The sequence below is a fragment of the Delphinus delphis genome, chromosome 4 (assembly GCF_949987515.2).
Source record: "Delphinus delphis chromosome 4, mDelDel1.2, whole genome shotgun sequence".
NCBI lineage: Eukaryota > Metazoa > Chordata > Mammalia > Artiodactyla > Delphinidae > Delphinus > Delphinus delphis.
In genome coordinates, this window is record NC_082686.1 from 475087 (window position 1) to 500098 (window position 25012).

Consider the following 25012-nt stretch of genomic DNA (forward strand, 5'->3'; position numbering starts at 1 on the left):
TAGATGGGCATGAGAAGAAATGGAAAACTTAAGTGACTTTATGTCTATTTAAGAAATTGAATCAGAAACTAAAAGCTTTCCTGGAAGAAAACTTTAAGCTCACTGGCTTTGCTGGTGAATTTATCAACTATTTAAGAGAGAAATAGCAATGTAACACAACATCCAGAAAATGGAGGAGGGAACACTTTGCAACTCATTGTATAAGGTCAATATGACCTTATATATAAGGTCATAGTGGTCATATTGTATATGACTCTACCACCAGACCAGGACATTACAAGAAAAGGAGATACAGATCAATTTCCCTCATGAATATAGAAAATACTTAAAATATTAGAAGTTGAATCCAGTGATGTGTTAGAAGGGAAGTGCATTATGACCAGGAAACTGGCAGGATGTTCCCAGGTCCATGGCTGGAGGGTACCACCTTGAGGGTTTTCTTGTGGGGGGGAAGAAATGGCATTGTAAGTGTGAGGGGAGGGGCCAGCGGAGGGGAGCTACTCACGCCCGGCCCTGTTCTCAGGAGGCTGGTGGGGCATCTGCCCTGGGGCCTTCCTCAGAGGCCGCTGTCCACGTTCCCGCCGACCTGTCAGCTCTGTCTCGGGATGCAACCCTTCTCCGCAAATCCCACCCGATATTGGGTGGGTGACGTTACGCTAAGCTGTGAGTCTGGGGAAGGCAGGGCTGCGTTCTGCATGGAGATTCCTCCCCCTCCCCCTGCCCTCGAGGCATCGAGGCGTCCGCTGAAGGGGAGAGAAGACCCTGCTCCTGTTCTGGGCTGTGTCCTCAGGCAGAGCAGCAGGCGACCCACCTGCTGCATTTGGAGCCAGGAAACAGCGCTGAGTTTATGCCCCTCCCGGGTAGTTAGTGGGAGTGGAGGGGGGTCACGGAGGTCACCCTGACCAAGGACTGCAATCTGGCAGGATTCTGCATGTGGTTGGTCCAGACAGCCCTGGGCCCTGGCCAGGGGTCCTCGGGTCCAGTAATGGTCAGTGTCCCTGACACTCAGTGCTGGTGGCCTGTGTGGGGACACTGACGTGCTGCCTGGACCCTCTGGACTAGGGGAGTGTGGTTGGCAGGTGGCCTCCAGCTGCCAGCCCCCTCGAACCCGCTGGGGCTGCATGGGCTGTGGGGGCCATCGAGGGGCTCCCGGCCCGCCTTCCTTGCGTCCACGGCCTCCTCTCCCTCAGGGCTGCAGCCCAGAGTTCTTGCTGTTCCTGGGACATGCCAGAACCTTCCTGTCTGGGCCTCGGCCTGCGCTGTTCCCTGCGCTGGGGTGCCCGTCCCGCGAGGTCGCAGGCGCCCCCTCCCCACCCTCCCGCCCCCTCCCCTCTGCTCCTTCGTGGCCGCGGGGCACCGCTGCTTTAAGGGCGACATCACAAGGGTGCGGAAGGCCAGGGGCGTGGAACTCCGGGCTCTTCTCTTGGTGTTTCTGGAGCGCCCCTGGGCTCTGGATTTCCACCTCCATGGGACCACGGGCCCGCACGTGAGCACTGAGGACGCGGCCATGGCTGAGGGCAGCGAGCTGGTGAACAGGCTCATGACCGAGAATGCAGACCTCAGGAAGCAGGTGCGCCTCATGAAGGAGAACCAGATGCTGAAGCGGCTGCTCAGTGAGAGCTGCCAGGAGAGCTGTGGGCGCGGGGGCTGCGACCTGCTCATCCCCAAGGCGCCTGCCTACCCTGAGGCCTGCTCGCCTTGCAGTGCAGGTGAGCCCGGGCCTGTGTCCTCAGGCGGGTCCGCACCTGGGAGGAGGGCGGACAGGTTACCCGCTTGGGCTGGTGGGGCTCTGTGTCCGTGGTGGCCGCCGAGGTGCTGTCACAGAGGCTACAAACAGCACGTCCAGGTCCACCAAGGTCAGCCCGGGGGTGCTGGCGGGGCCGGCCGTGTGCGCCTCTCCTTTCCTGGGAGCCGGGCCCGCCGGGCACGCTCAACCCTCGTCCTGGGCAGCTTCGCCCGCCGCGCTGGCCGTCAGTCAAGGCCCGTCACCTGGACCCCACGACAGGAGTGGGAAGGGCGCCCAGGAGGGGGGAGCTGCAGCATCACCAGCAGGAAGTGAGTGAGGAACCGTAAAACAGCGCGCCCTGTGGGAGCCGCTGCAGAGGCCGTGACACTTGCTGTGAGTCAGTTGGCTGTGCTTTAAGCATTTTCATATGTGGAGCATGATTTAGGGCATGGTTGGAGCCCTGACCTTGGTCTGAGTGGTTGGGATGTGGACAGTGGGCCCCTGACCAGGCAACCTCCTTGTCTCTGGAGGTGGTGATCACTCACTGCCCAGTAGGGCGGGCAGAGTCCACACCCCAGCCCTCGCCTGGGGGTGCCCGCGCCCGTGGACCTGCCATCTCTTGGGATGAGCTGTTTTTAACGACAGGGTGTGAGATGGTTTCCTTTCCTTTTGGAAGCAGTTGAAGCTGCTTCCAAAGCTGCTGCCAGTTCCGCAGCAGGATGCCCGGCTGCTCCGGGGACCTCCGTTGTGTGGTCACCTCCTGGAGTCCACCGAATGCCTGCTGCCACCCTGAGCAAGCAGGCCCACGTGGAAGGTGGCACCGTCACCCATCAGCCCCCTGCACGCAGCTTGTGGGCGCAGGGCCCCGTGAGCGAGCGTGTCCCCAGGGTGCGAGGGTCCCTCACGGCATCTCCACACCTTCAGCCTCAGGGGGGCCTTGAGGAAGGAGCTCAGACAAGCAGGGGGTCCTCGTGGGGGATGGAGGGTAAAGGAGGGGGCCCTGCCGGAGCTCAGGACACACACTTGTCCCCGGGCGCTTGCTGAGGAGGGGCTGGCCTCACGGTGCTGTGTCCCGCGTGTGACGCCTGCAGAGCGTCCGTGCCGCCTTCGCAGCCTACGAGGGACGCCTAGTGCACGGAGGCTCATGGGGCACTTGTCCCAAGGCCTCGCCTGCACTGTGACAACTGTCAAGAGTCACCTGCCTCGTGCCACTCTGTCACCCTTCATCCCAAGAATGGGCCTACCCTCAGGGCTCAGAGCCATCCACGTGGTCAGCGGGCACAGGCTCTCTGGGCCCCCCCTCACTGGGCTGGAAGGGTGGGCTGCGGGCGAGGTACAGGCCCTCGCTCAGGCTGGACTGTTCCCCGTCAGAGTCCAAGTCGGGCCAGAGTCTCCGGGACCATGGCCAGCACCCCGCCTGTGGGCAAGCCCAGATCCTGCCGGACAGCAGTCTTAGCAGGAGCCCCAGCCCCTGGCCAGCCCGCGGCCACCAGGCCTTCCACAGAGAGGCCTTGGAGCCCCAGCTGCAGGGCGTGGGCCAAGGTCGGCATGGGCCCCAGCCATCCTCAGGGTCACCTCCATGCCCAGGGTTCAGCCTTCGGCAGAGGGTGCAGCCTTGGCCTTGGGGCTGGACTTGGAGAGCCAGCGGGTGTTCCTGCGAGCAGCTCAAGGCACAGACGGGAGAACTGCACACAGCAGCGGCTCACTGTCTGCATTCGAAACAGGACGTGCTCTGAAGACCCGTTTTTCCCATTTACCAGAGTCGCTCAGGGAACGTAACTGCCCCCAGGCTGAGCCTGAGCTCCTGACCCCACCCCCAGAGGCAGCCGCTGCCAGCGTCTACTCGGCGTCTCTCTGACATCGTAGGTGGCTCTGTGTGTGTCTAGGAATCCTTTTAGTTTACGTAAATGGGGCTGAGCCGTTCTACACTTTGATTTCCCCAACCGTCCATCTTGCTGTCATTGCCCATCAGCCCTCTCCTGGAGGGCACACTGTTCCCTGTGGGTTCACCACAAGCCCTTCAGCCTGGACCCCACGACAGGAGCTCCTTTCCAGCTCCCTGTGACCACGGATGGCCCCACATGTGCATCTGCGGCCTGCCGAGGGGTAGCTGTCGGGAAACCCTTAGGTCAAAGGCCACGTGCAGTTGAAACGTTGAAGAGGACACTGGGGCCCTCTCCAAAAGGCTGCGGCCTCTACACCCTGCAGCTTCCCAGTACACGGCCTCACCTGTGGGAGCTGAGCCAGGCCACACCGGGGTCTCCTGGGGCCGCTTCGAGCAGATGGTACACATGATCCAAGGGACAGAGGCGGGGCGGCCTCGACCGCCCCGGCCCCTCCCTCCTGGGCCTGATTCCTTCAGACCATCCTGGTCCCCGAGCCCCTCGAGTCATGGAGCCTCCGCTGTTGCCTGGACTCCTTGCTGTCCTGGGTGCAGTGTAAGGTGATTTAAGTAGTTTCTGAGTATCTCTCTGCCTCTTTCCCTTTAACACTGTGATGTGGCTGTTTCTGTATTGTTATAAATATATTTCAAATGGCTGTGTAATATTCCAAAAATCAGATGAACCACAATTTAATGAACTCTTCTTATGTTTGAAATGACAGTTCTTTTTTCTTACGCCGAGGTAGATACCACAGCAAAATACTTTATATTTAGGGTTATTTCCTTAGGGTATGTTTTCCTAAAGGTAGAATCACTGGCTCAGAAGGCAGCGGTAATTCTTTTCACATTTCTTCTGCGTACATTTACCCAGAGGATGATTTCATCTACTGCAGTTTTATTAAGCTCTTTTGGCTCTGTTTCTTCAAGCCTCTTCAGCCAGGTCTCACACATAAGTCTTTCACGTTAATTAGTTTATCCCTGGAGCACTTTATGTTACTTGTTGTAATCATGGATGGGATTTCTTTTTCCACTGTATTTTCGTTATCAGTGTTGCTGTGTTTTGGAAAGCTGTTGATTTGTAGATATTTATCCTATGTCCAGCCTGTTCATAAGCTGTTTTATTCTGCTAAGTTTTTCAGTTCATTCTCCTATGTTTTCTAAGTCTATAGTTGCTCTGTTTACAAACGATCATTTTAAACGAGGTTGGCAGCTCATACACTTGTTTCTGTCTTTGTCTTTGTTCCTCAGAACTCCCAGGACCTTTGGCCTTGGCAGCCTCCCCGCTATCCTCCTGGTGGGTGGTGGGCAGTGAATGGCCCTGTCAGCCCAGGGATCGGGGTGTGTGCAGTCTGGGTGCTGGGGAAGAGTCTTTCTAGTCCTTTTTTTTTTTTTTTTTTTTTTTTTTTGCGGTACGCGGCCCTCTCACTGTTGTGGCCTCTCCCGTTGCGGAGCACAGGCTCCGGACGCACAGGCTCAGTGGCCATGGCTCATGGGCCCAGCCGCTCCGCGGCATGTGGTATCTTCCCGGACCGGGGCATGAACCCGCGTCCCCTGCATCAGCAGGCGGACTCTCAACCACTGCGCCACCAGGGAAGCCCGTAGTCCTTATTTTTAAAGAACAAAAAAAAAAAGAATTAAGAAACGGCTTATTTTGTTAAATTTTTATGACCTCGTTTCGGCGTCGGCGGAAGTGCCCTCAGCTGCTTCTCACAGCTCGTCTGTGGGGTCTTGTTATGCTGCTTCTTTGAGAGACCCCGTGGGTCCTGGGTCTGAGCTGTGTCTGTTGTGGCATCTGTTTGGCTGGGGCTTTGCTTAGGATCTCTGGACTCTGTTCCTACATGAATCTGGGCTACAGTTGCCTTTCTGTGGGCTGTGTTTGCAGGGATTTGATATCAGAGTTGTGACAATTTCTAACCTTAATAATCAAGCATCTTTTAATTTTTTCAGTGTTCCAACCTCGTTTATATGATGTAGGGATTGTGAATTGTTTGCGAACTTGAAAGAACTCACTCACCAACCAATCACCCAGGCCTGCAGCCCTTTGCAGCATAACTATTCTGTAACTTCTAGGTTTTCCTTTTTTGCTTGTTGGTCCATTTAGGTTTTCTGCTTCTGAGTCATTTAAAATAATTTCCCAGATGATCTCTCCTTTTATTAAAATTTTCAATTAATATTCAATTGTATATAATATCAATACTTTTATAATTTAAACATTATCTTCCTAGTCATTCTTATATCACTTTTCTCATTTCCAATTTTATTCCTTTATGTTTTCTGTTTCTCTAAAGTAGCTTTCCACAGTTTCGCTATCTCATTGGGCTTCCCAGAGATGTTTCGAGTTTATTTCTGCTGCCATTTTTATTATTTTCTAACTTTTTCTTTCTTCAAGAGTTCATTCCCATATGAATGTTTAATTTTTTGGTGATGTTTTAGAAGTAATTAAAGGATTTAAGTTACTAATTTCACTCTAAATACAGTTTTTGTTTTATAAAGTATTTTTCTTAATTTATCTTTTGGCTGCGTTGGGTCTTTGTTGCTGCAATGCAGGCTTTCTCTAGTTGTGGTGAGCGGGGGCTATGCTTTGTTGCGGTGCATGGGCTGCTCATTGCATGGCTTCTCTTGTTGTAGAGCATGGAATCTAGGCGCGTGGGCTTCAGTAGTTGCAGCACATGGGCTCAGTAGTTGTGGCTCGCAGGCTCTAGAGTGCAGCCTCAGTAGTTGTGGTGAACGGGATTCCTTGCTCCGCAGCATGTGGAATCTTCCTGGACTAGGGCTTGAACCCATGTCCCCTGCATTGGCAGGCGGATTCTTAACCGCTGTGCCACCAGGGAAGTCCCTCTAAATACGGGATTTAAAAAAAAATTTATTTTATTTATTTTTTCATGCAGCAGGTTCTTATTAGTTATCCATTTTATACATATTAGTGTATATATGTCAATCCCAATCTCCCAATTCATCACACCACCACCCCCGCCCACCACTTTCTCCTCTTGCTGTGCATACGTTTGTTCTCTACATCTGTGTCTCTATTTCTGCCCTGCAAACCGGTTCATCTGCACCATTTTTCTAGATTCCACATATATGTGTTAATATACGATATTTGTTTTTCTCCTTCTGACTTACTTAACTCTGTATGAGAGTCTCTAGATCCATCCACGTCTCTACAAATGACCCAATTTCGTTCCTGTTTATGGCTGAGTAATATTCCATTGTATATATGTACCACATCTTCTTTATCCATTCTTCTGTCGATGGGCATTTAGGTTGCTTCCTGGCTATTGTAAATAGTGCTGCAATGAACATTGGGGTGCATGGGTCTTTTTGAATTATGGTTTTCTCTGGATATATGACCAGTAGTGGGATTGCTGGGTCATACGGTAATTCTATTTTTAGTTTTTTAAGACACCTCCATACTGTTCTCCTTAGTGGCTGTATCAATTTACATTCCCACCAACAGTGCAAGAGGGTTCCCTTTTCTTCACACCCTCTCCAGCATTTGTTTTTTGTAGATTTTCTGATGATGCCCATTCTAACTGGTGTGAGGTGATACCTCATTGTAGTTTTGATTTGCATTTCTCTAATGATTAGTGATGTTGAGCAGCTTTTCATGTGCTTCTTGGCCATCTGTACATCTTCTTTGGAGAAATGTCTATTTAGGTCTTCTGCCCATTTTTGGATTGGGTTGTTTGGTTTTTTTAGTATAGAGCTGCATGAGCTGTTTATATATTTTGGAGATTAATCCTTTGCCCATTGATTCGTTTGCAAATATTTTCTCCCATATTGAGGGTTGTCTTTTCGTCCTGTTTGTAGTTTCCTTTGCTTTGCAAAAGCTCTTAAGTTTCATTAGGTCCCATTTGTTTATTTTTGGTTTCATTTCCATTACTCTAGGAGGTGGATCAAAAAAGATCTTGCTGTGATTTATGTCAAAGAGTGTTCTTCCTATGTTTTTCTCTAAGAGTTTTATAGTGTCCAGTCTTACATTTAAGTCTCTAATCCATTTTGAGTTTATTTTTGTGTATGGTGTTAAGGAGTGTTCTAATTTCATTCTTTTACATGTAGCTGTCTAGTTTTCCCAGCACCACTTATTGAAGAGACTGTCTTTTCTCCACTGTATATCCTTGCCTCCTTCATCATAGATTAGTTGACCGTAGGTACGTGGATTTATCTCTGGGCTTTCTATCCTGTTCCATTCATCTATATTTCTGTTTTTCTGCAAGTACCATATTGTCTTGATTACTGTAGCTTTGTAGTATAGTCTGAAGTCAGGGAGTCTGATTCCTCCCACTCAGTTTTTTTTCCCTCAAGATTGCTTTGGCTATTCAGGGTCTTTTTTGTCTCCTTACAAATTTTAAGACTTTTTGTTCTAGTTCTGTAAAAATGCCATTGGTAATTTGATAGGGATTGCATTGAATCTGTAGATTGCTTTGGGTAGTATAGTCATTTTCACAATATTGATTCTTCCAATCCAAGAACATGGTATATCTCTCCATCTGTTGGTATCATCTTTAATTTCTTTCATCAGTGTCTTATAGTTTTCTGCATACAGGTCTTTTATCTCCCTAGGTAGGTTTATTCCTAGGTATTTTATTCTTTTTGTTGCAATGGTAAATGGGAGTGTTTCCTTGATTTCTCTTTCAGATTTTTCATCATTAGTGTATAGGAATGCAAGAGATTTCTGTGCATTAATTTTGTATCCTGCAACTCTACCAAATTCACTGATTAGCTCTAGTAGTTTTCTGGTGGCATCTTTAGGATTCTCTATGTATAGTATCATGTCATCTGCAAACAGTGACAGTTTTACTTCTTCTTTTCCAATATGTATTCCTTTTATTTCTTTTTCTTCTCTGATTGCCGTGGCTAGGACTTCCAAAACTATGTTGAATAATAGTGGTGAGAGTGGACATCCTTGTCTTGTTCCTGATCTTAGAGGAAATGCTTTCAGTTTTTCACCATTGAGAATGATGTTTGCTGTGGGTTTGTCATATATGGCCTTTAATATGTTGAGGTAGGTTTCCTCTATGCCCATTTTCTGGAGAGTTTTTATCATAAGTGGGTGTTGAATTTTGTCAAAAGCTTTTTCTGCATCTATTGAGATGATCATATGGTTTTTATTCTTCAATTTGTTATTATAGTGTATCACATTGATTGATTTGCATATGTTGAAGAATCCTTGCATCCCTGGGATAAATCCCACTTGATCATGGTGTATGGTCCTTTCACTGCATTGTTGGATTCTTTTTGCTAGTATTTTGTTGAGGATTTTTGCATCTATATTCATCAGTGATATTGGTCTGTAACTTCCTTTTTTTGTAATATCTTTGTCTGGTTTTGTTATCAGGATGATGGTGGCCTCCTCGAATGAGTTTGGGAGTGTTCCTTCCTCTACAATTTTTTGGAAGAGTTTGAGAAGGTTGGGTGTTAGCTCTTCTCTAAATGTTTGATAGAATTCACCTGTGAAGCCATCTGGTTCTGGACTGTTGTTTGTTGGAAGATTTTTAATCACAGTTTCAATTTCATTACTTGTGATTGGTCTGTTCATATTTTCTATTTCTTCCTTGTTCAGTCTTGGAATGTTATACTTTTCTAAGAGTTTGTCCATTTCTTCCAGGTTGTCCATTTTATTGGCATAGAGTTGTTTGTAGTAGTCTCTTAGGATGCTTTATATTTCTTCGGAGTCTGTCGTAACTTCTCCTTTTTCATTTCTAATTTTATTGATTTGAGTCCTCTCCCTCTTTTTCTTGATGAGTCTGGCTAAGGTTTTATCAATTTTGTTTATCTTCTCAAAGAACCAGCTTTTAGTTTTATTGATCTTTGCTCTGATCTTTATGATTTCTTTCCATCTACTAACTTTGGGTTTTGTTTGTTCTTCTTTCTCTAGTTCATTTAGGTGTAAGGTTAGTTTGTTTATTTGAGATTTTCTTGTTTCTTGAGGTAGGCTTGTATTGCTATAAAATTCCCTCTTAGAAAATCTTTTGCTGCATCCCATAGGTTTTGGATCATTGTGTTTTCATCATAATTTGTCTCTAGGTATTTTTTGATTTCTTCTTTGATTTCTTCATGATCTCTTGGTTATTTAGTAATGTATTGTGTAGCCTCCACGTGTTTGTGTTTTTTTTACATATTTTCCCCTGTAATTGATTTCTAATCTCATAACGTTGTGGTCAGAAATTTTGCTTGATATGATTTCAATTTTCTTAAATTTACCAAAGCTTGATTTGTGACCCAAGATATGATCTACCCTGGAGAATGTTCTGTGCACACTTGAGAAGAAAGTGTAATCTTCTGTTTTTGGCTGGAATGTACGATAAATATCAATTAAATCTATCTTGTCTATTGTGTCATTTAAAGCTTGTGTTCCTTATTGATTTTCTGTCTGGATGGTCTGTCCATTGGTGTAAGTGAGGTTTTAAAGTCCCCACTATTATTGGGTCACTGTGGATTTCCTCTTTTATAGCTGTTAGCAGTTGCCTTAAGTACTGAGGTGCTCCTATGTTGGGTGCATATATATTTATAATTGTTATATCTTCTTCTTGGATTGATCCCTTGACCATTATGTAGTGGCCTTCCTTGTCTCTTGTAATATTCTTTATTTTAAAGTCTATTTTATCTGATATGAGTACTGCTACTCCAGCTTTTTTTGATTTCCATTTTCATGGAATATCTTTTTCCATCCCCTCACTTTCAGTCTGTATGTGTCCCTAGGTCTGAAGTGCGTCTCTTATAGACAGCATATAGGTGGGTCTTGTTTTTGTATCCGTTCAGCAAGCCTGTGTCTTTTGGTTGGAGCATTTAATGCATTCACGTTTAAGGTAATTATCAATATGTATATTCCTACTACCATTTTCTTAACTGTCTTGGGTTTGTTTTTGTAGGTCCTTTTCTTCTCTTGTGTTTCCCACTTAGAAAAGTTTCTTTAGCATTTGTTGTAGAGCTGGTTTGGTGGTGCTGAATTCTCTTAGCTTTTGCTTGTCTCTAAAGCTTTTGATTTCTCCATCGAATCTGAATGAGATCCTTGCTGGGTAGAGTAATCTTGGTTGTAGGTTCTTCCCTTTCATCACTTTAATAATACCATGCCACTCCCTTCTGGCTTGTAGAGTTTCTGCTGAGAAATCATCTGTTAACCTTATGGGAATTCCCTTGTATGTTATTTGTCGTTTTTCCCTTGTTGCTTTCAATAATTTTTCTTTGTCTTTAATTTTTGTCAGTTTGATTATTACGTGTCTTGGCATGTTTCTCCTTGGGTTTATCCTGCCTGGGACTCTCTGCACTTCCTGGACTTGGGTGGCTATTTCCTTTCCCATGTTAGGGAAGTTTTCAACTATAATCTCTTCAAATATTTTCTCAGGTCCATTCTCTCTCTTTTCTCCTTCTGGGACCCCTATAATGTGAATGTTGGTGCATTTTAATGTTGTCCCAGAGATCTCTTAGGCTGTCTTCATTTCTTTTCATTCTTTTTTCTTTATTCTGTTCCGCGGCAGTGAATTCCACCATTCTGTCTTCCAGATCACTTATCCCATCTTCCTCGGTTTTGCTGCTATTCATCCTTCTAGTGTATTTGTCATTTCAGTTATTGTATTACCCATCTCTGTTTGTTTGTTCTTTAATTCTTCTAGGTGTCTGTTTTTTAATTCTTCTAGGTCTTTGTTAAACATTTCTTGCATCTTCTCGACCTTTGCCTCCATTCTTTTTCCGAGGTCCTGGATCATCTTCACTATCATTATTCTGAATTCTTTTTCTGGAAAGTTTCCTGTCTCCACTTCATTTAATTGTTTTTCTGGGGTTTTATCTTGTTCCTTCATCTGGTACATAGCCCTCTGACTTTTCGTCTTGTCTATCTTTCTGTGACTGTGGTTTTTGTTCCACAGGCTGCAGGATTGTAGTTCTTCTTGCTTCTGCTGTCTGCTCTCTCCTGAGGAGAATTTAGATGATTACTTTTATCCACCAGTTCATTTTCAGACTTGCTCAGTTTGTAATGCTCTTAAAACATCCAGGTTCAGATGTAGAATCAGCAGCATCAGAAACTCAGATGATAGATCTTGACTGATGTAGACGAAGATGAATCAATAGTCAATCTAATGATACCAAGGGACCGCTGCTTATCGAAAACCCAGTCTTCAAACTGAGAGCAGAGTTCTTCCCGTTACATGTTAAATCCTCTCTGTGTTGGAGGGTCTCCTGCAGAGGCACGGGTGGCTGTGTCTCACTGTGAGGACAAGGACACTGGCAGCAGAAGTTCTGGAAAGTACTCTCCTTGGCATGAGCCCTCCCAGAGTCCGCCTAAATACAGTATTTTTTTTTTTTTTAAACAAATCCTACAGCTTGGCTTGGGTTGTTATTCTTTTTAAATTTATTTATTTATTTGTTTATGGCTGTGTTGGGTCTTCGTTTCTGTGTGAGGGCTTTCTCTAGTTGCGGCAAGCGGGGGCCGCTCTTCATCGTGGTGTGCGGGCCTCTCACTATCGTGGCCTCTCTTGTTGCAGAGCACAGGCTCCAGATGCGCAGCCTCAGCAATTGTGGCTCACTGGCCTAGTTGCTCCGTGGCATCCTCCCAGACCAGGGCTCGAACCCGTGTCCCCTGCATTAGCAGGCAGATTCTCAACCGCTGCACCACCAGGGAGGTCCCTAAATACAGTTTTAAATGTACTGATGTCGTAGTATATATAGTGTTCTGATTTTCAGTATTTTTCAATAATCATTTTCTTCCTATTTTTATTTCCTCCTTGATCTGATCATTACTTAAGAGAATGCTTTTAATTCTGAGGAGATGGAGTTTTCTATTGACTCTCATTTTTCACTTACAGTTTTATTGTAATGTGACCTGAAAATTTGGACTTCACTGAGGATTAAATAAAAAATTTTTTTAACGTTTAACACAAATTTATTAAGGCTTAGGAATAACAGAAGGGGATTTCAATTCACTAAATAGAAACTAAATGAAAAGTGCAAACCCACCTGGCCACACAACAATCCCTCATAGATGTGGCTCTTCCCCAAGTCCATGAGGTGTTTTTCCAGCCCCTGCCCACTGCTGGAACAGCCCACCTCCCTTCAGAATATTTGCATCCTGAGCACAGGGCTCCAGGCTCCTCGGGCTGAGCCAGAGGAAGAATCCAGCTCTGGGGACCCTTGATGCCTCAGCCTTGGTAAGTCCCTGAGGCGTGTCCCGTTGGCAGTTTGTGGGCTGTGTGTTTGGCAGGGGATGCACATCGAGGGACACTGATCACGGCTTTGCTTTTACAAGGAAATTTGGAAACAGCCCCACATGCCTCAGTGGGATGATGGTTAAAAAAATCTGTGTCTGTGTGCAAGTGTGTGTGCACGTGTGCCGGGAAATGGTTAAATGAACCAGTGAGCTACCAAATGACTCAGTCAATGTGGATAAATCTCAACAAAAGATAAGTTTCAGAATAAAACATGTGTCAGATGATACCATTTATGTAAAATTTAAGAAGCACATAACAGTCACTGTCATAGTGTGTGGATGCACAGGTTGGAGGAGGCATCAGAGGCACCACTCTCACTGTGCCCATGAACCTGAGGCTGCTGGTGTCCTTGGGCGCCGGCGCCCATAGCTGTCTCGCCCACGTGTCCGTCACCTCCTCCAAAGCGTAAAGGGGAGCAGGTGTCAGAGCCGGGGCAGGGTGTGTGCGTGTTCTTAAAGTGGTCTCTGCACTTCTCGGGATGTTTCGGGAACCTCAGCCTGACGTCTCCTTCCTCTCCTCCCTGCCCTAGTTCCAGATTTTGGAAGGTTCAACGGTGGCCCTGATGCACCCTCCCAGCTGCAGGTGTCCTCCCTGGAGGATCTGCTGCGCTCACACGCCCCCCTCTCCAGCGAGGACGATGCCTCCCCGGGCTGTGCGACCTCCTCCCAGGTGCCCTTCAAGAATTTCCTCAGCTCCCCAGAGCTGTCTGTACCCCGTGGCTCTGACCGGAAGCTGTCCCCGCTCCTGAGTTCCTTGCAGGACCCGCTGGCGGACAAGAGCCTGCTGGAGCCCAGGGAGGTGGGCCGGCCCAAGAAGGTGTGCTTCTTGGAGAGCAGCCTGCCCTCCGGGGACAGGACCAGGAAGAGCTTCTACCTTAACGGTACAGCGGGCCAGGGGTGGGTGCAGGGTGGGAGGCGCTGCTGGGGAGAGTGGTCCGGGCTCTGTGCTGCTGCATTTATCTGTGTCAGTATTGATTCCAATACACAGTGTCTCAATGACTATAGCTTTATAATAAGACTGTAAATCAGATGGTATAAGTTCTTCAACTTTGTTCTTTTTGTCCAAGTTGTTCTGCCTATTCTAGGTTCTGTATGAATGTTAGAATCAACTTGCCCATTTCTACAAGAAAACCTTGCTGGCATCTACATTGAAAATTGGTTGTTCACAGTCTTCTGTTGGAAGAAGATTCTATCTAGGACTTTACAGTTAGAGAGGAGAAGTCACTGCCTGGCTTCAAAGCTTCAAAGGACAGGCTGACTCTCTTGTTAGGGGCTAATGCAGCTGGTGACTTGAAGTTGAAGCCAGTGCTCATGTATCTTCTGAAAATCCTAAGGCCCTTAAGAATTATGCATTTATCATCTGAAAATCCTAAGAGCACTCTGCCTGCGCTCTATAAATGGAAAACAAAGCCTGGATAACAGCACATCTGTTTGCAAAATGGTTTACTGAATATTTTAAGTCCCCTACTGAGACCTACTGCTCAGAAAAAAAGATTCCTTTCAAAATATTACTGCCCATCAACAATGCACCTGGTCACCCTGGAGCTCTGATGGAGATGCACAATGAGATAAAGGTTGTTTTCATGTCTGCTAACACAACATCCATCCTGTAGCCCATGGATCAAGGAGTCATTTTGACTTTCAGGTCTTATTATTGAAGAAATACATTCCGTAAGGTTACAGCCACCACAGACAGTGATTCCTCTGATGGATCGGGGCAAAGTCAATTGAAACCTTCTGGAAAGGATTCATCATTCTAGATACCATTAAGAACATTCATGATTCACGGGAAGAGGTCAACATAACAACATTAACAGGAGTTTGGAAGAAGTTGGTACCAACCCTCATGGATGACTTTGAGAGGTTCAAGACCTCAGTGTGGGGCTTCCCTGGTGGTGCAGTGGTTAAGAATCCGCCTGCCAATGCAGGGGATACGGTTTCGAGCCCTGGTCCTGGAAGATCCCACATCCTGTGGAGCAACTAAGCCTGTGCGCCACAACTACTGAGCCCGCACACCACAACTACTGAAGCCCGCATGCCTAGAGCCCGTGCTCCGCAATAAAAGAAGCCACCTCAATGAGAAGCCCTCGCACCGCAACAAAGAGTAGCCCCTGCTTACCGCAACTAGAGAAAGCCTGGGCGCAACAACGAAGACCCAATGCAGCCAAAAACAAAACAAAACCAAACCCTAATATTCGATTATTTTTTTTAAAAAAGACCTTAGTGGGGGAAATAACTGCAGATGTGGTGGAAACTGCAGGAGAACTAGAATCAGAAGTGGAGCCTGAGATGTGACTGACTTGCTGCAATCTCAGGATAAAGCCTTCATAGATGAGGAGCTGCTTTTTATGGATGATCTAAGAAAGTGGATTCTTGAAATGGAATCTACTCCTAGTGAAGATGCTGTAAAGATTGTTGAAATGACAACAAAGGATTTAGAACATTACATAAATGTAGTCAATAAAGTAGCAGCAGGGTTTGAGAGGATTAACTTTAATTTTGAAAGAAGTTCTATTGTGGGTGAAATGCTATGAAACAGCAATGCATGCTACGGAGGAATTATTCTTGAAATGAGGTGCAGTCAATGTGGCAAACTTCACTGTTACCTTTTTAAAGAAATTGCCACACCAACCCCAGCCTTCAGCAGCCACCACCCTGATCAGTCAGCAACCATCAGCACTGAGGCAGGGGCCCTCCCCAGCAAAAAGGTTGTGACTCACTGAAGGCTCAAATGATGGTTAGCATTTTTTAGCAATAAAATATTTTAAAATTAAGGTATGTACATTGGAGTTTTTTTGGACGTAATGTTATTGCACACTATAGACTACAGTATAGTGTAAAACTAATTTTATGTGCACTGAAAAACCAAAAAAGTTCATGTGACTTGCTTTAGTGTGATATTTTGCTTTATTGTGGTGGTCTGGAACTGGATCAGCAATATATCCAAGGTATGCCTGTATATCTCTCCATTTATTTAGTTCTTTAAAAATATCGCTCAAGCCGCCGTCCTCGTTAGTACAGTGGTGAGTTTCCCCGCCTGTCATGCCGGAGACCGGGGTTCGATTCCCTGACAGGGAGGCAACACGCCCTCGGGACTTCCCTGGTGGAGCAGTGGTTAAGAATCCGCCTGCCAATGCGGGGGACTCAGGTTCAAGCCCTGGTCTGGGAAGATCCCACGTACCGCAAAGCACCTAAGCCCATGCGCCACAACTACTGAGCCTGTACTTTAGAGCCCGTGAGCCACAACTACTGAGCCCGTGTGCCACAACTACTGAAGCCCGCGCACCTAGAGTCCGTGCTCCGCAACAAGAGAAGGCACTGCAATAAGAAGCCCGCGCACCACAACGAAATCCCAACGCCTCCAATAAATAGATAAATAAATAAGTTAAAAAAATATTGCTCAGCAATATTTTATAGTCTTCTGTGTACAGATCTTGCACATTTTTGTTGAATTTATCCCTCAGTATTTCATGTTTTTGATGCTGAAAAATAAATAGTATTGTTTTGATCAATATGAATTTCGGATTGTTCCTAGCATACAGCAACACAGTTGGTTTTGTATATTGACCCCATGATGGTTAATTTTATTTGTCAACTTGACTGGGCCATTAGGTGCCCAGATATTTGGTCAAACATTATTCTGGGTATTTCTGTGAGGACGTTTTTGGATGAGTTTAATATTTAAATCAATAGACTGAGTAAAGTAGATTGACTTCCTTAATGTGGGTGGGCCTCATCCAATCACTTGAAGGCCTGAATAGGACAAAAAGGCTGACTCTCTCCTAAGTAAGAGGGAATTCCTCCTGCCTGACTGCCTTTGGATTGCAACTGAAATCTCAGCTCTTACGCCTCCAGTCCTTTGAACTGGAGCCACACCATTGATTCTCTTGTTTCTCAGACCTTGAGCTCAGACTGAGACTATATCATCAGCTCTTCTGAGCCTCCAGCTTGCTGACTCACCCTCACAGATCTTGGGACTTGTCAGTTTTCATAATCACACACACACACACACCACATATGGTTCTGTTTCTGTTTCTCTAAAGAACCCTGACAAATAGAACCTTGTATCTTGCAACTTAACTGAACTCACATATTTGTTCTAGTAGTTTTTTTTTAGATTCTTTAGGATAGATACCATGTCATTTGTGAATAAAGACAAAGTTATTTTTTCATTTCTAATCTGTATGCCTTTAATTTCTTTTTCTTGTCTTATTGCATTGGCTGGAACAGTGTTGAATAGAAATGGTGACAGTGGGCATTCTTGTCTTTTTTGGATGTAGGGGGAAAGCATTCCGTCTGTCACCATTAAGTATGATGTTAGCTAAGTTTTGTAGATGCCCTCCATGAGGTTGAGGAAGTTCCCTTTAATTCCTTGTTTGCTCAGAGTTATCCTGGATGTATTTTGGAATTTGTTGAATGCTTTTTCTGTACCTATTGAGATGAGCATTTGGTTTTCATTTGTAGTTTGTTAATATGGTAAATAACATTGACTGATTTTTGAATTATAAACCAACCTTGCATTACTGAGATAAACCTCACTTGGTCATGATGTATTATACTTTTTTGTATTGTTTGATTCAATTTACTAAATTTTTGTTAAGAATTTTTGCAGTCTGTGAGGGATATTGGTCTATAGTTTTCTTATGTCATTTTTTGACTTTGATATTGGGTTAATGTCAGCCTCAGTGAATGAGGAAGAAAGTGTTCCATTCTCTTTAATTATCTAGATGAGTTTGTGTAGAATTGGCATTATGTATTCCTTAGGTGTCTGGTAAAATTCATCACTGAAACCATCTGAGCATTGAATTTTCTTTGTAGGAACATTCTCTCCCCACCCCAACAAATTCAATTTCCTTAGTTGATATAAGGCTGTTCAAATTTTTTTTTATTTCTTCTTGAGTGAGATTTGGTAGTTCACTCACAAAAAAAGATACAAAAGTGAGCTTTTGTATCTTTTAAGGAATTGATTCATTTCATCCGAGTTGTTAAATTTATTGGCATAAAGTTGTTGTTAATATTACATTATTATCCTTTTAATGTCTGTAAAATCTGTGGTGATGCCATCTCTCATTTCTGATAGTGGTAATTTTTGTCTTCTTTTTTTCTGTAATAAGTCTGGATAGAGGTTTATCAATCTTACTGACATTTTTTCTTTGAGGAATAGGTTTTTGGCTGGATCTTGGAAGGCCCAAGTTGGCTAGACATGATTTCTAGATCCTCTCAGGTGTAGCTCGTTTCTTCTGCCTAATTTATACTTTAGGGAAGCAGGGAGAAGGATTGATTTCTGATGAGATAAATGTATTAATACAGAAGGGGGAGTTTGCAGCCTGCTCCTCCATGGGCCCCATTTTCCCTAACATGTTTCTGTGCAGTGTATCTGGTTCTCAGCTTTAATTCCTGGGTACCTTGTACAGCACTGCTAAGTGATTAAGGAAGGAGAACACTGAAAACTATAAAACATGGTTGAAAGAAATTAAGACCTAAATAAATGGAAAAAATCTTGCAGTCATGGCTTAAAAGACTTACTATGATCAAGATGGCAAAACTCCCCAAATTGATCCACAAATCTCAATGCAAATCCTTATCAAAATCCCACCTGGCTCCTTTGCAGAAATTGACGTGCTGATCCTAAAATTTGTATGGAAATGCATGGGACTCAGAATAGGCAAAGCAATCTTGAAAAAGGAGAATAAAATCGGAGGACACACATTTCCCAATTTCAAAAGTTACTATAAAGTTACAGTAATCAACAGCATGGTACTGGTATAAGAACAGGCATACAAGTCGATGAAATAGAATAAGTCCAGAGATAAACCCATGCATTTACAGGTTTGATCTTTGACAAGGGTTCCAAGACAATTCAGTGGGGAGAGAAGAGTCTTTTCAACAAACGGTGCTGGGAAAGTGGATATCCAGGTGCAAAATAATGAAGTTGGACTTCACACAATGTAGAAAATTAACTAAAAATAGATCACAGACTTAAAAGACCTAACACCATAAAACTCTTAAAAGAAAACATAGACGTAACTCTTATGACCTTGGATTTGGCAATAGAGTCATAGCTGTGACACCAAAGGTATGAGCAACAAAAGGAAAAACAGATATATCAGACTTTATCAAAGGTAAACACTTTGGTATTTCAAAGGAACATTTCAAAAAAGTGAAAAGTCAACTCACGGAATGGGAGAAAATATGTGTAAATCATGTATCCGATAAGGGAACAGTATCCAGGATATATAAGAACACTTACAACTCCTCAGTAAAAGACAAACAGTCCAATTAGAAATGGGCAAAGAATTTAAATAGACATTTCCCCAAAGAAGGCAGACAAATGGCCAATAAGCACGTGAAAAGATGTTCAGTATCCTCAGCCATCAGTGAAATGCAAATGAAAACTGCAGTGAGACACCACTTCACATCCACCAGGATGGTTATAATAAAAAAGACGGACGGGGCTTCCCTGGTGGCGCAGTGGTTGAGAGTCCGCCTGCCGATGCAGGGGACGCGGGTGCGTGTCCCGGTCCGGGAAGATCCCACATGCCACGGAACGGCTGGGTCCGTGAGCCATGGCCGCTGAGCCTGCGCGTCTGGAGCCTGTGCTCCGCAACGGGAGAGGCTACAACAGTGAGAGGCCCGCGTACCGCCAAAAAAAAAAAAAAAAAAGACGGACAATAAGCAGTGTTGGAGAGGGAGTGGGGGAATTGGAACCTACACACCTTGCCGCTGTGGAAAACAGTCTGGCAGTTCCTCAAAAAGTTAGACATAGAGTTACCTCGTGTCCCAGCAATTCCATTCCTAGGTATATCACCGAAAGACCTGAAAACATTTGTCCACACAAAAATGTTTATATGAGCGTTCATAGCAGCATTATTCATATTAGCCAACAAGTGGAAGCAGCCCAGATGCCTGTCAATGGAGGAATGGGTCAACAGAATGTGCTGTATCCGTACAACGGAATGTTGCTCAGCCATAAATAGGACTGAAGTCCTGACACACGTTGCCACATGGACGCGCCATGAGAACATGCTGGGTGCATGAAGCCAGTCACGAAAGGCCACACACTGTGGGACTCCACTATATGAAAGGCCCAGAGTAGGTAAGTCCACAGGGCCAGAGGCGGGTGTGTGGCTGCAGGGCGAGCCGCGAGTGAGTGCCAGTTGGGTACAGGGTTTTGTAGACTGTGGTGATGGCTGTACGACTTGGTGAATATACTAAAAGCCACTGGATTGCATATTTGAAAAGAGTGAATTTTATAGTGTGAATTACACCTCAATAAAAAGAGTTAAAAGTCATTGGGACGCAGCGAGCCCCTCAACCTCAGTTCCTTTGTGTGTAAGTGGAGCCTGAGGCCCCTCGAAGGCTCATCGTGAGGATAAGTCAAACCACGGAAGGACCAGAGACGCTCCTGGAGGAGGGAACGGAAGCAGCCCGGCTCAGCTGGGTTGGTTGCTCGGGGCCTCAAGGGCCCCTCTGAGGGGGTCCGAGCCCCTGTTACCAGGAACCTCCCCGTCACCTGCCTCCCTGTCCTGCCGCTCCGGCCGCAGCCGCCAGATTACTTTCTCGACACCCTCTGTGGCTCCCTGTCTCCAGCATTTCTCCTGGGCCCTCGGACACCTGGCTCTCTGCCTCCCCCAACCCTGTGACCTTGTGACCCCAGGGCCCTCACAGGGCTCTGGGTCTTGTGGCTCAGGGGAGGCCCCCTGCCCCGGGCACCCACACCCCCTCGGCCCCCATGCTGGCCCTCCCATCTGCCCGGCCCACATCCCCTGAGACCCGCAGTGCTCTGAGTTCGGCCTCGTCCTCCCCACTCAGCACCTGCACAGGCGCGGCCGAGGGAGCGGAAGGACGGATGTCCCCCCAGCCTCTCCTGGTGTCCACAGAGGAGGAGGCTGCCGATCCCTGGCCTTGATAAGCCCGTGCTGACTGGCAATCACGTTCCTGTGGAGAGTGACCGGGCGGGGTTCTGGGATGGGGGGCTGTGTGGACAGTCACAGGATGGGGCCGAGGGAAGCAGAACGAGGTCACGGGCAGGGCTGGTCCTGGAGCCCAGCGCTCACGCCCACACAGACAGCCCGCAGGGGCAGTTCAGCAACTCCCCGGGCCACTGAGCCCTGCCGGCATGGCTGGGGAGTCAGGCCGAGCTCTCTGTGTGCTGGGGGTCCTGAGCCTTCGGTGGGCACAGGTGTTTGTGGGTAACAGGACCGGGGGGCCGGCTCTCCACGCGGAGCACCTATCCCGTTTGTGCACTGCCCGCCCGGTGGACGGACCTGGCAGGGCTGCACCATCCGACACCCTTGGAAGGGGTTTGGATCACGGGCGGGTTTGAAGGTTGCAGGGCTTTTAGGAAAAGCTTTAGAAATGGGCACGTTACTAAATGTCTCCCATGGGGAGGAAAGGGCAGAGCGTGGAAGTCACCGGATGCTGTGCCGAGAGCCCGCGCCCCCCAGCCGGGCGTGTCCTGGTCGCTGAGGGCGCCCCGGGCCTCGTGAGGCAGGCCCTTTCTCACCCAGCCGTCTCTCAAGGTCAGGTGCACCCGGTGATAACAGTGGGCAGTGTGACCTTCAAAGAGCACAGTGGTTTTGAAGGGTATTGATCGTATCACGGTTGTCAGGTGGAAGACTTGCTGACATCGGAGACTGCTGTGGGGAGGGGAGATTTGGGAGCAGGTTTTGGAGGGGAGGGCGGTTGATGTGCCGGGGTGACGGTGGGCAATAATTAAAATTAGAATCTGCCAGCGCAGCAATCCTATTCACAACAAAGGGAAGTCTTATTACCGAACAAGCACTAGCCCAGCATGCGAGGCACGCGGGCTGCCGAGACAGAGCTACGCAGACTGGATCCACACGTGTTACTTACAGGTCCTTCAGTTAACCAGACCCACCCTCAGGTGGGGGACACGCCTAGCCCGTCCCGAGTTCACCTGGTCTCCGGGCTGGGGCCTCTGAGGGGTCAACTTAGACTGGGTGCTGAGCAGACTCGGGGACAAGAAAATAATGCTGGGCTGTGAAACAGGCTTTTAGAGTGTTTACGCCCACTTTGTTGGGGAGTGGGGGAGGGATGGAGAAAGGACCTGGGATCAGGGTGCTCAGGGAACATGCCAAGAACGGGGAGGAAAGGAAAGCTCTCTTTCCCCTTTGGCAACAGAAAATTCAAAGTTTCCTTTTAAATTTGTGTTGGCCTCACAGTGGAGGGCAGGTGTCAGTGGGGAGGAGGGTGCCCCCTCAGGTCACAACCAGGGCCTTGCGGAAGGCTCTGCTGGGCTCCCGAGGCTTCACCGCAAACGCACAGTGTCTGCGTTCGGGTCGGTCCTCTCCCTGAAATGGACCCTGGAGCACAGGCAGGAGGAAGGTGGGTGGCCCCTGACCCTCCGAGTCCTGGCCAGCCTGTCTCACTGGCCCCCCCGCCCCCCTCCCCCTTGCAGAGATCCAGAGCTTTGCCGGCACCGAGAAGGACGGGCGCATCGTTGGGGAGATCGCCTTCCAGCTGGACTGGCGCATCCTGGCCTATGTCTTCCCAGGGGTGACCCGGCTCTATGGCTTCACTGTGTCCAACATCCCTGAGAAGATCAAGCAGGTGCGCCTCCCTGCCTGGGGGCCCTCCCTGCCCTAGAACACCCCCTGCCCCGGGGTCCCCTTGCTGCCCCATCACACGTGGTGCCCACGCAGCTGCAGCCCTGGGCGAGCCTGAGTGGTGTCTGAGGCAGATGTGCCGGGGACACGATGAGCTGGTCCCATCTCAGGAGCGGCTCCAGGCCGGGGAGTACTTTGACGCTTAGCCCCAGCTGGCAAGACACCTTCTGCGAGCCTGGGGTGCCGCTCCCTGCTCTCCCTGACACTGTGCTGGAGGGCAACTGGGGGACGGCTCCCCTGGTGGGGGCCTGGCTGTGGGCCTCAGTGTCACCACCTACACAGCTGCGCTAGGGGAATCTAGCCCCTGCCCTGCCCCCGGCCCTGGGCCTGGGCCTCACCTCCCGCCCCACTCCACGGCCCCGCCTGCGGGTTCCCGGCTCTGCCCGCCCGCCCGCGCCTGTGCCCACAGACGTCCATCAAGTCCCTGGACGGCTCAGTGGACGAGAAGAAGCGGCTGGAGCTGACGCACCGCTACCTGACGCTGACGGCGTGCCTGGAGAGGCTGGGCTACAAGCGCGCTGTGCACCCCGTGTTCAGCGAGTTCCTCATCAACACCTACGGCATCCTGAAGCAGCGGCCCGACCTGCGCGCCAACCCGCTGCACAGCAGCCCGGCCGCCCTGCGCAAGTTGGTCATCGACGTCGTGCCCCCCAAGTTCCTGGGCGACTCGCTGCTTCTGCTCAACTGCCTGTGCGAGCTCTCCAAGGAGGACGGCCGCCCGCTCTTCGCCTGGTGAAGCCTCCGACCTGCGCCTCCCTGCAATAAACGCGTGTTGTAACCCGGGCGCCGCGCTCCTCGTCCGCTCTCCGGAGGGCGCGCTGAGGGCGCCAGGGCCCGGTACGCCTACGCCTGCGCTGTCCCGACACGCCGGCCGGCGCCCGGCCGCCCGCCCGCCCGCCCCACAGCCCACACCTGCACAGCGGGTCGCACTCTATAAAGTCGTCTGCTTGCTGTTCCTCCTTTACCGCTGCTCTTGGAGGGCAGAGGCCCCGCTGTGTTTGGAACGAGGCCACCAACCCTGAGGACCCGCCAGCACACACGGCGCCTGGTCCCCTCCCCTGGGGTCGCAGTGCCTCCTCTTGGAAGGGCAGCGGTCCGTCCCCCTGCGGGTTTCCCCGAAGGCGGAGCCTGGGGCAAGGATTCCGCAGCAGGCAGGGCAGCTGCAGAATCTGCAGGGCGGAGTGAAAACACAGGCCCCTTTTTCAAAAGTCAGGAATTGCAAGACAGCGACTGCAGCGCTTTAAGCCACGTGCCCGCGTGCAGCTGTGTGGGTGCGCCCTGCCGGCGAGGCTGGCGCAGGAGGGGCAGTTTACTTGGGAGATGATTCAAGGAAGCAGGAGCCCCCAGGGGAAGGGGAGCCAGTGTGCAAAGGGCGTTGATTTTCTGCCTGGTTCTGGGATCGAGAGCCCTGGTCCCTTTGGTTGGAAGGTGGCGGTAGAAACCAGCAACCGGGTGCTGGTGAGATGGCTTTTTCCTGTAAGTGGTGGAGCTTTCTAGGGTCCCCTATTCAGGAGCTATTTTTAGCACCTGCCAAAAATTTTAATGTCTCAAAACTGCCCCCAAGAACTGGTCCCACTCCCCTGAGATAGAAAAAAAATAGAAAAGAAAAAAAAAAAACTGGTCCCAGCATCACACTGGGTCCTGTCCCTGCATCTTGCGTTCCCAGCCGTAGCCAAGCCCTGGCCCAGAACCGTCTCTGTAGGACACACAGCCCCACTCCTGCCAGAGCCCTCTGGCCCCCAACTCTCCTGGAGCCTGGAGAGGGCAGGTGGCCCCCTGAGGCTCTGCAGTCAGGACACCTTCCTGGTTCCTTCTCTGCTGTAGGTATGAGGATGAAGGTGCTAGGGCGCCCTGTCCCTTGGTTGTCACAGCCTTGTGTGTCCCAGAGGCACTGGCCCCTGTCGCAGTCAGCTCAGGTGCTGTAACAAATACCACCGACAGGGCGGCTTAAACAATAGAAATTTATCATCTCACAGTTCTGGAGGCTGAAATCTGCGATCCAGGTGCAACAGGGCTGGTTCCTCCTGGGGCCTCTCCGCGGGCACGTGGACAGCCGTCTCCTCCCTGTGTCCTCACATGGTCATCACTCTCTGTGGGTGTCTGTGTCCTAATCTCATAAGGATGCCACTCCTATGGGATCAGGCCCACTCTAGTGACCTCATTTTAACCCCATTATCTCTGCAAAGACCCTGTCTCCAGGCACAGTCATGCTGGGATTAGGCCTTCGACATATAAATTTGGGGGCGGGGGTCACAATTCAGCCCTTAACAGACCTCATCCCTCCCAGCTGCCAGACACTACCCTTGCTGAGACTCCCCACCACCTGGGGGCCCTCTGCAGGACGCAGGGCCGTCTGGTGGGCACTTTGGGCCCCCTCCCCTGGGCCTGCGGGCTCTTTCGGGTGGGACCTGGCGTCGGGGCCTGAGTTTGGAGAGCTGCCCTGGTTAAGCCCTCGCAAAGGACCAGGTGCTGCCGGGGTGCCCACGTCCCCTCCTGGGACCCGGGGGTCAGGACGGCCATCACCCACGTTCACCCACAGTCAGCCCAGGGAGCCACAGCTGGACAGGACGGGC

The 25012-nt window shown here is 48.7% G+C and overlaps 1 protein-coding gene across 2 annotated transcripts; it reads left to right on the top strand.

The window, feature by feature from the left end:
• Window positions 1-1507: 1507 nt before the first annotated feature.
• SPATC1L (spermatogenesis and centriole associated 1 like) lies at window positions 1508-23354 on the top strand. Of its 2 annotated transcripts, none has more exons than XM_060009744.1 (4): window positions 1508-1709; window positions 13341-13691; window positions 22232-22383; window positions 22849-23354. In XM_060009744.1, exons 1-4 carry the CDS (start codon window positions 1508-1510, stop codon window positions 23173-23175), a joined length of 1032 nt encoding a protein of 343 aa, XP_059865727.1. In that variant the 3' UTR covers window positions 23176-23354. The 2 variants fall into 2 exon arrangements, with proteins under 2 accessions (XP_059865727.1, XP_059865728.1); XM_060009745.1 differs by having other exon boundaries at window positions 13347-13691.
• Window positions 23355-25012: the final 1658 nt, after the last annotated feature.

Bases quoted from the DNA above. Each gene is read 5' to 3' on its own strand.
- SPATC1L (XM_060009744.1), top strand. From the start codon at position 1,508: ATGGCTGAGGGCAGCGAGCTGGTGAACAGGCTCATGACCGAGAATGCA. The intron at 1,710-13,340 runs GTGAGCCCGGGC...TCCCTGCCCTAG, and splicing joins CTGCTCGCCTTGCAGTGCAG to TTCCAGATTTTGGAAGGTTC. The intron at 22,384-22,848 runs GTGCGCCTCCCT...CTGTGCCCACAG, and splicing joins TCCCTGAGAAGATCAAGCAG to ACGTCCATCAAGTCCCTGGA.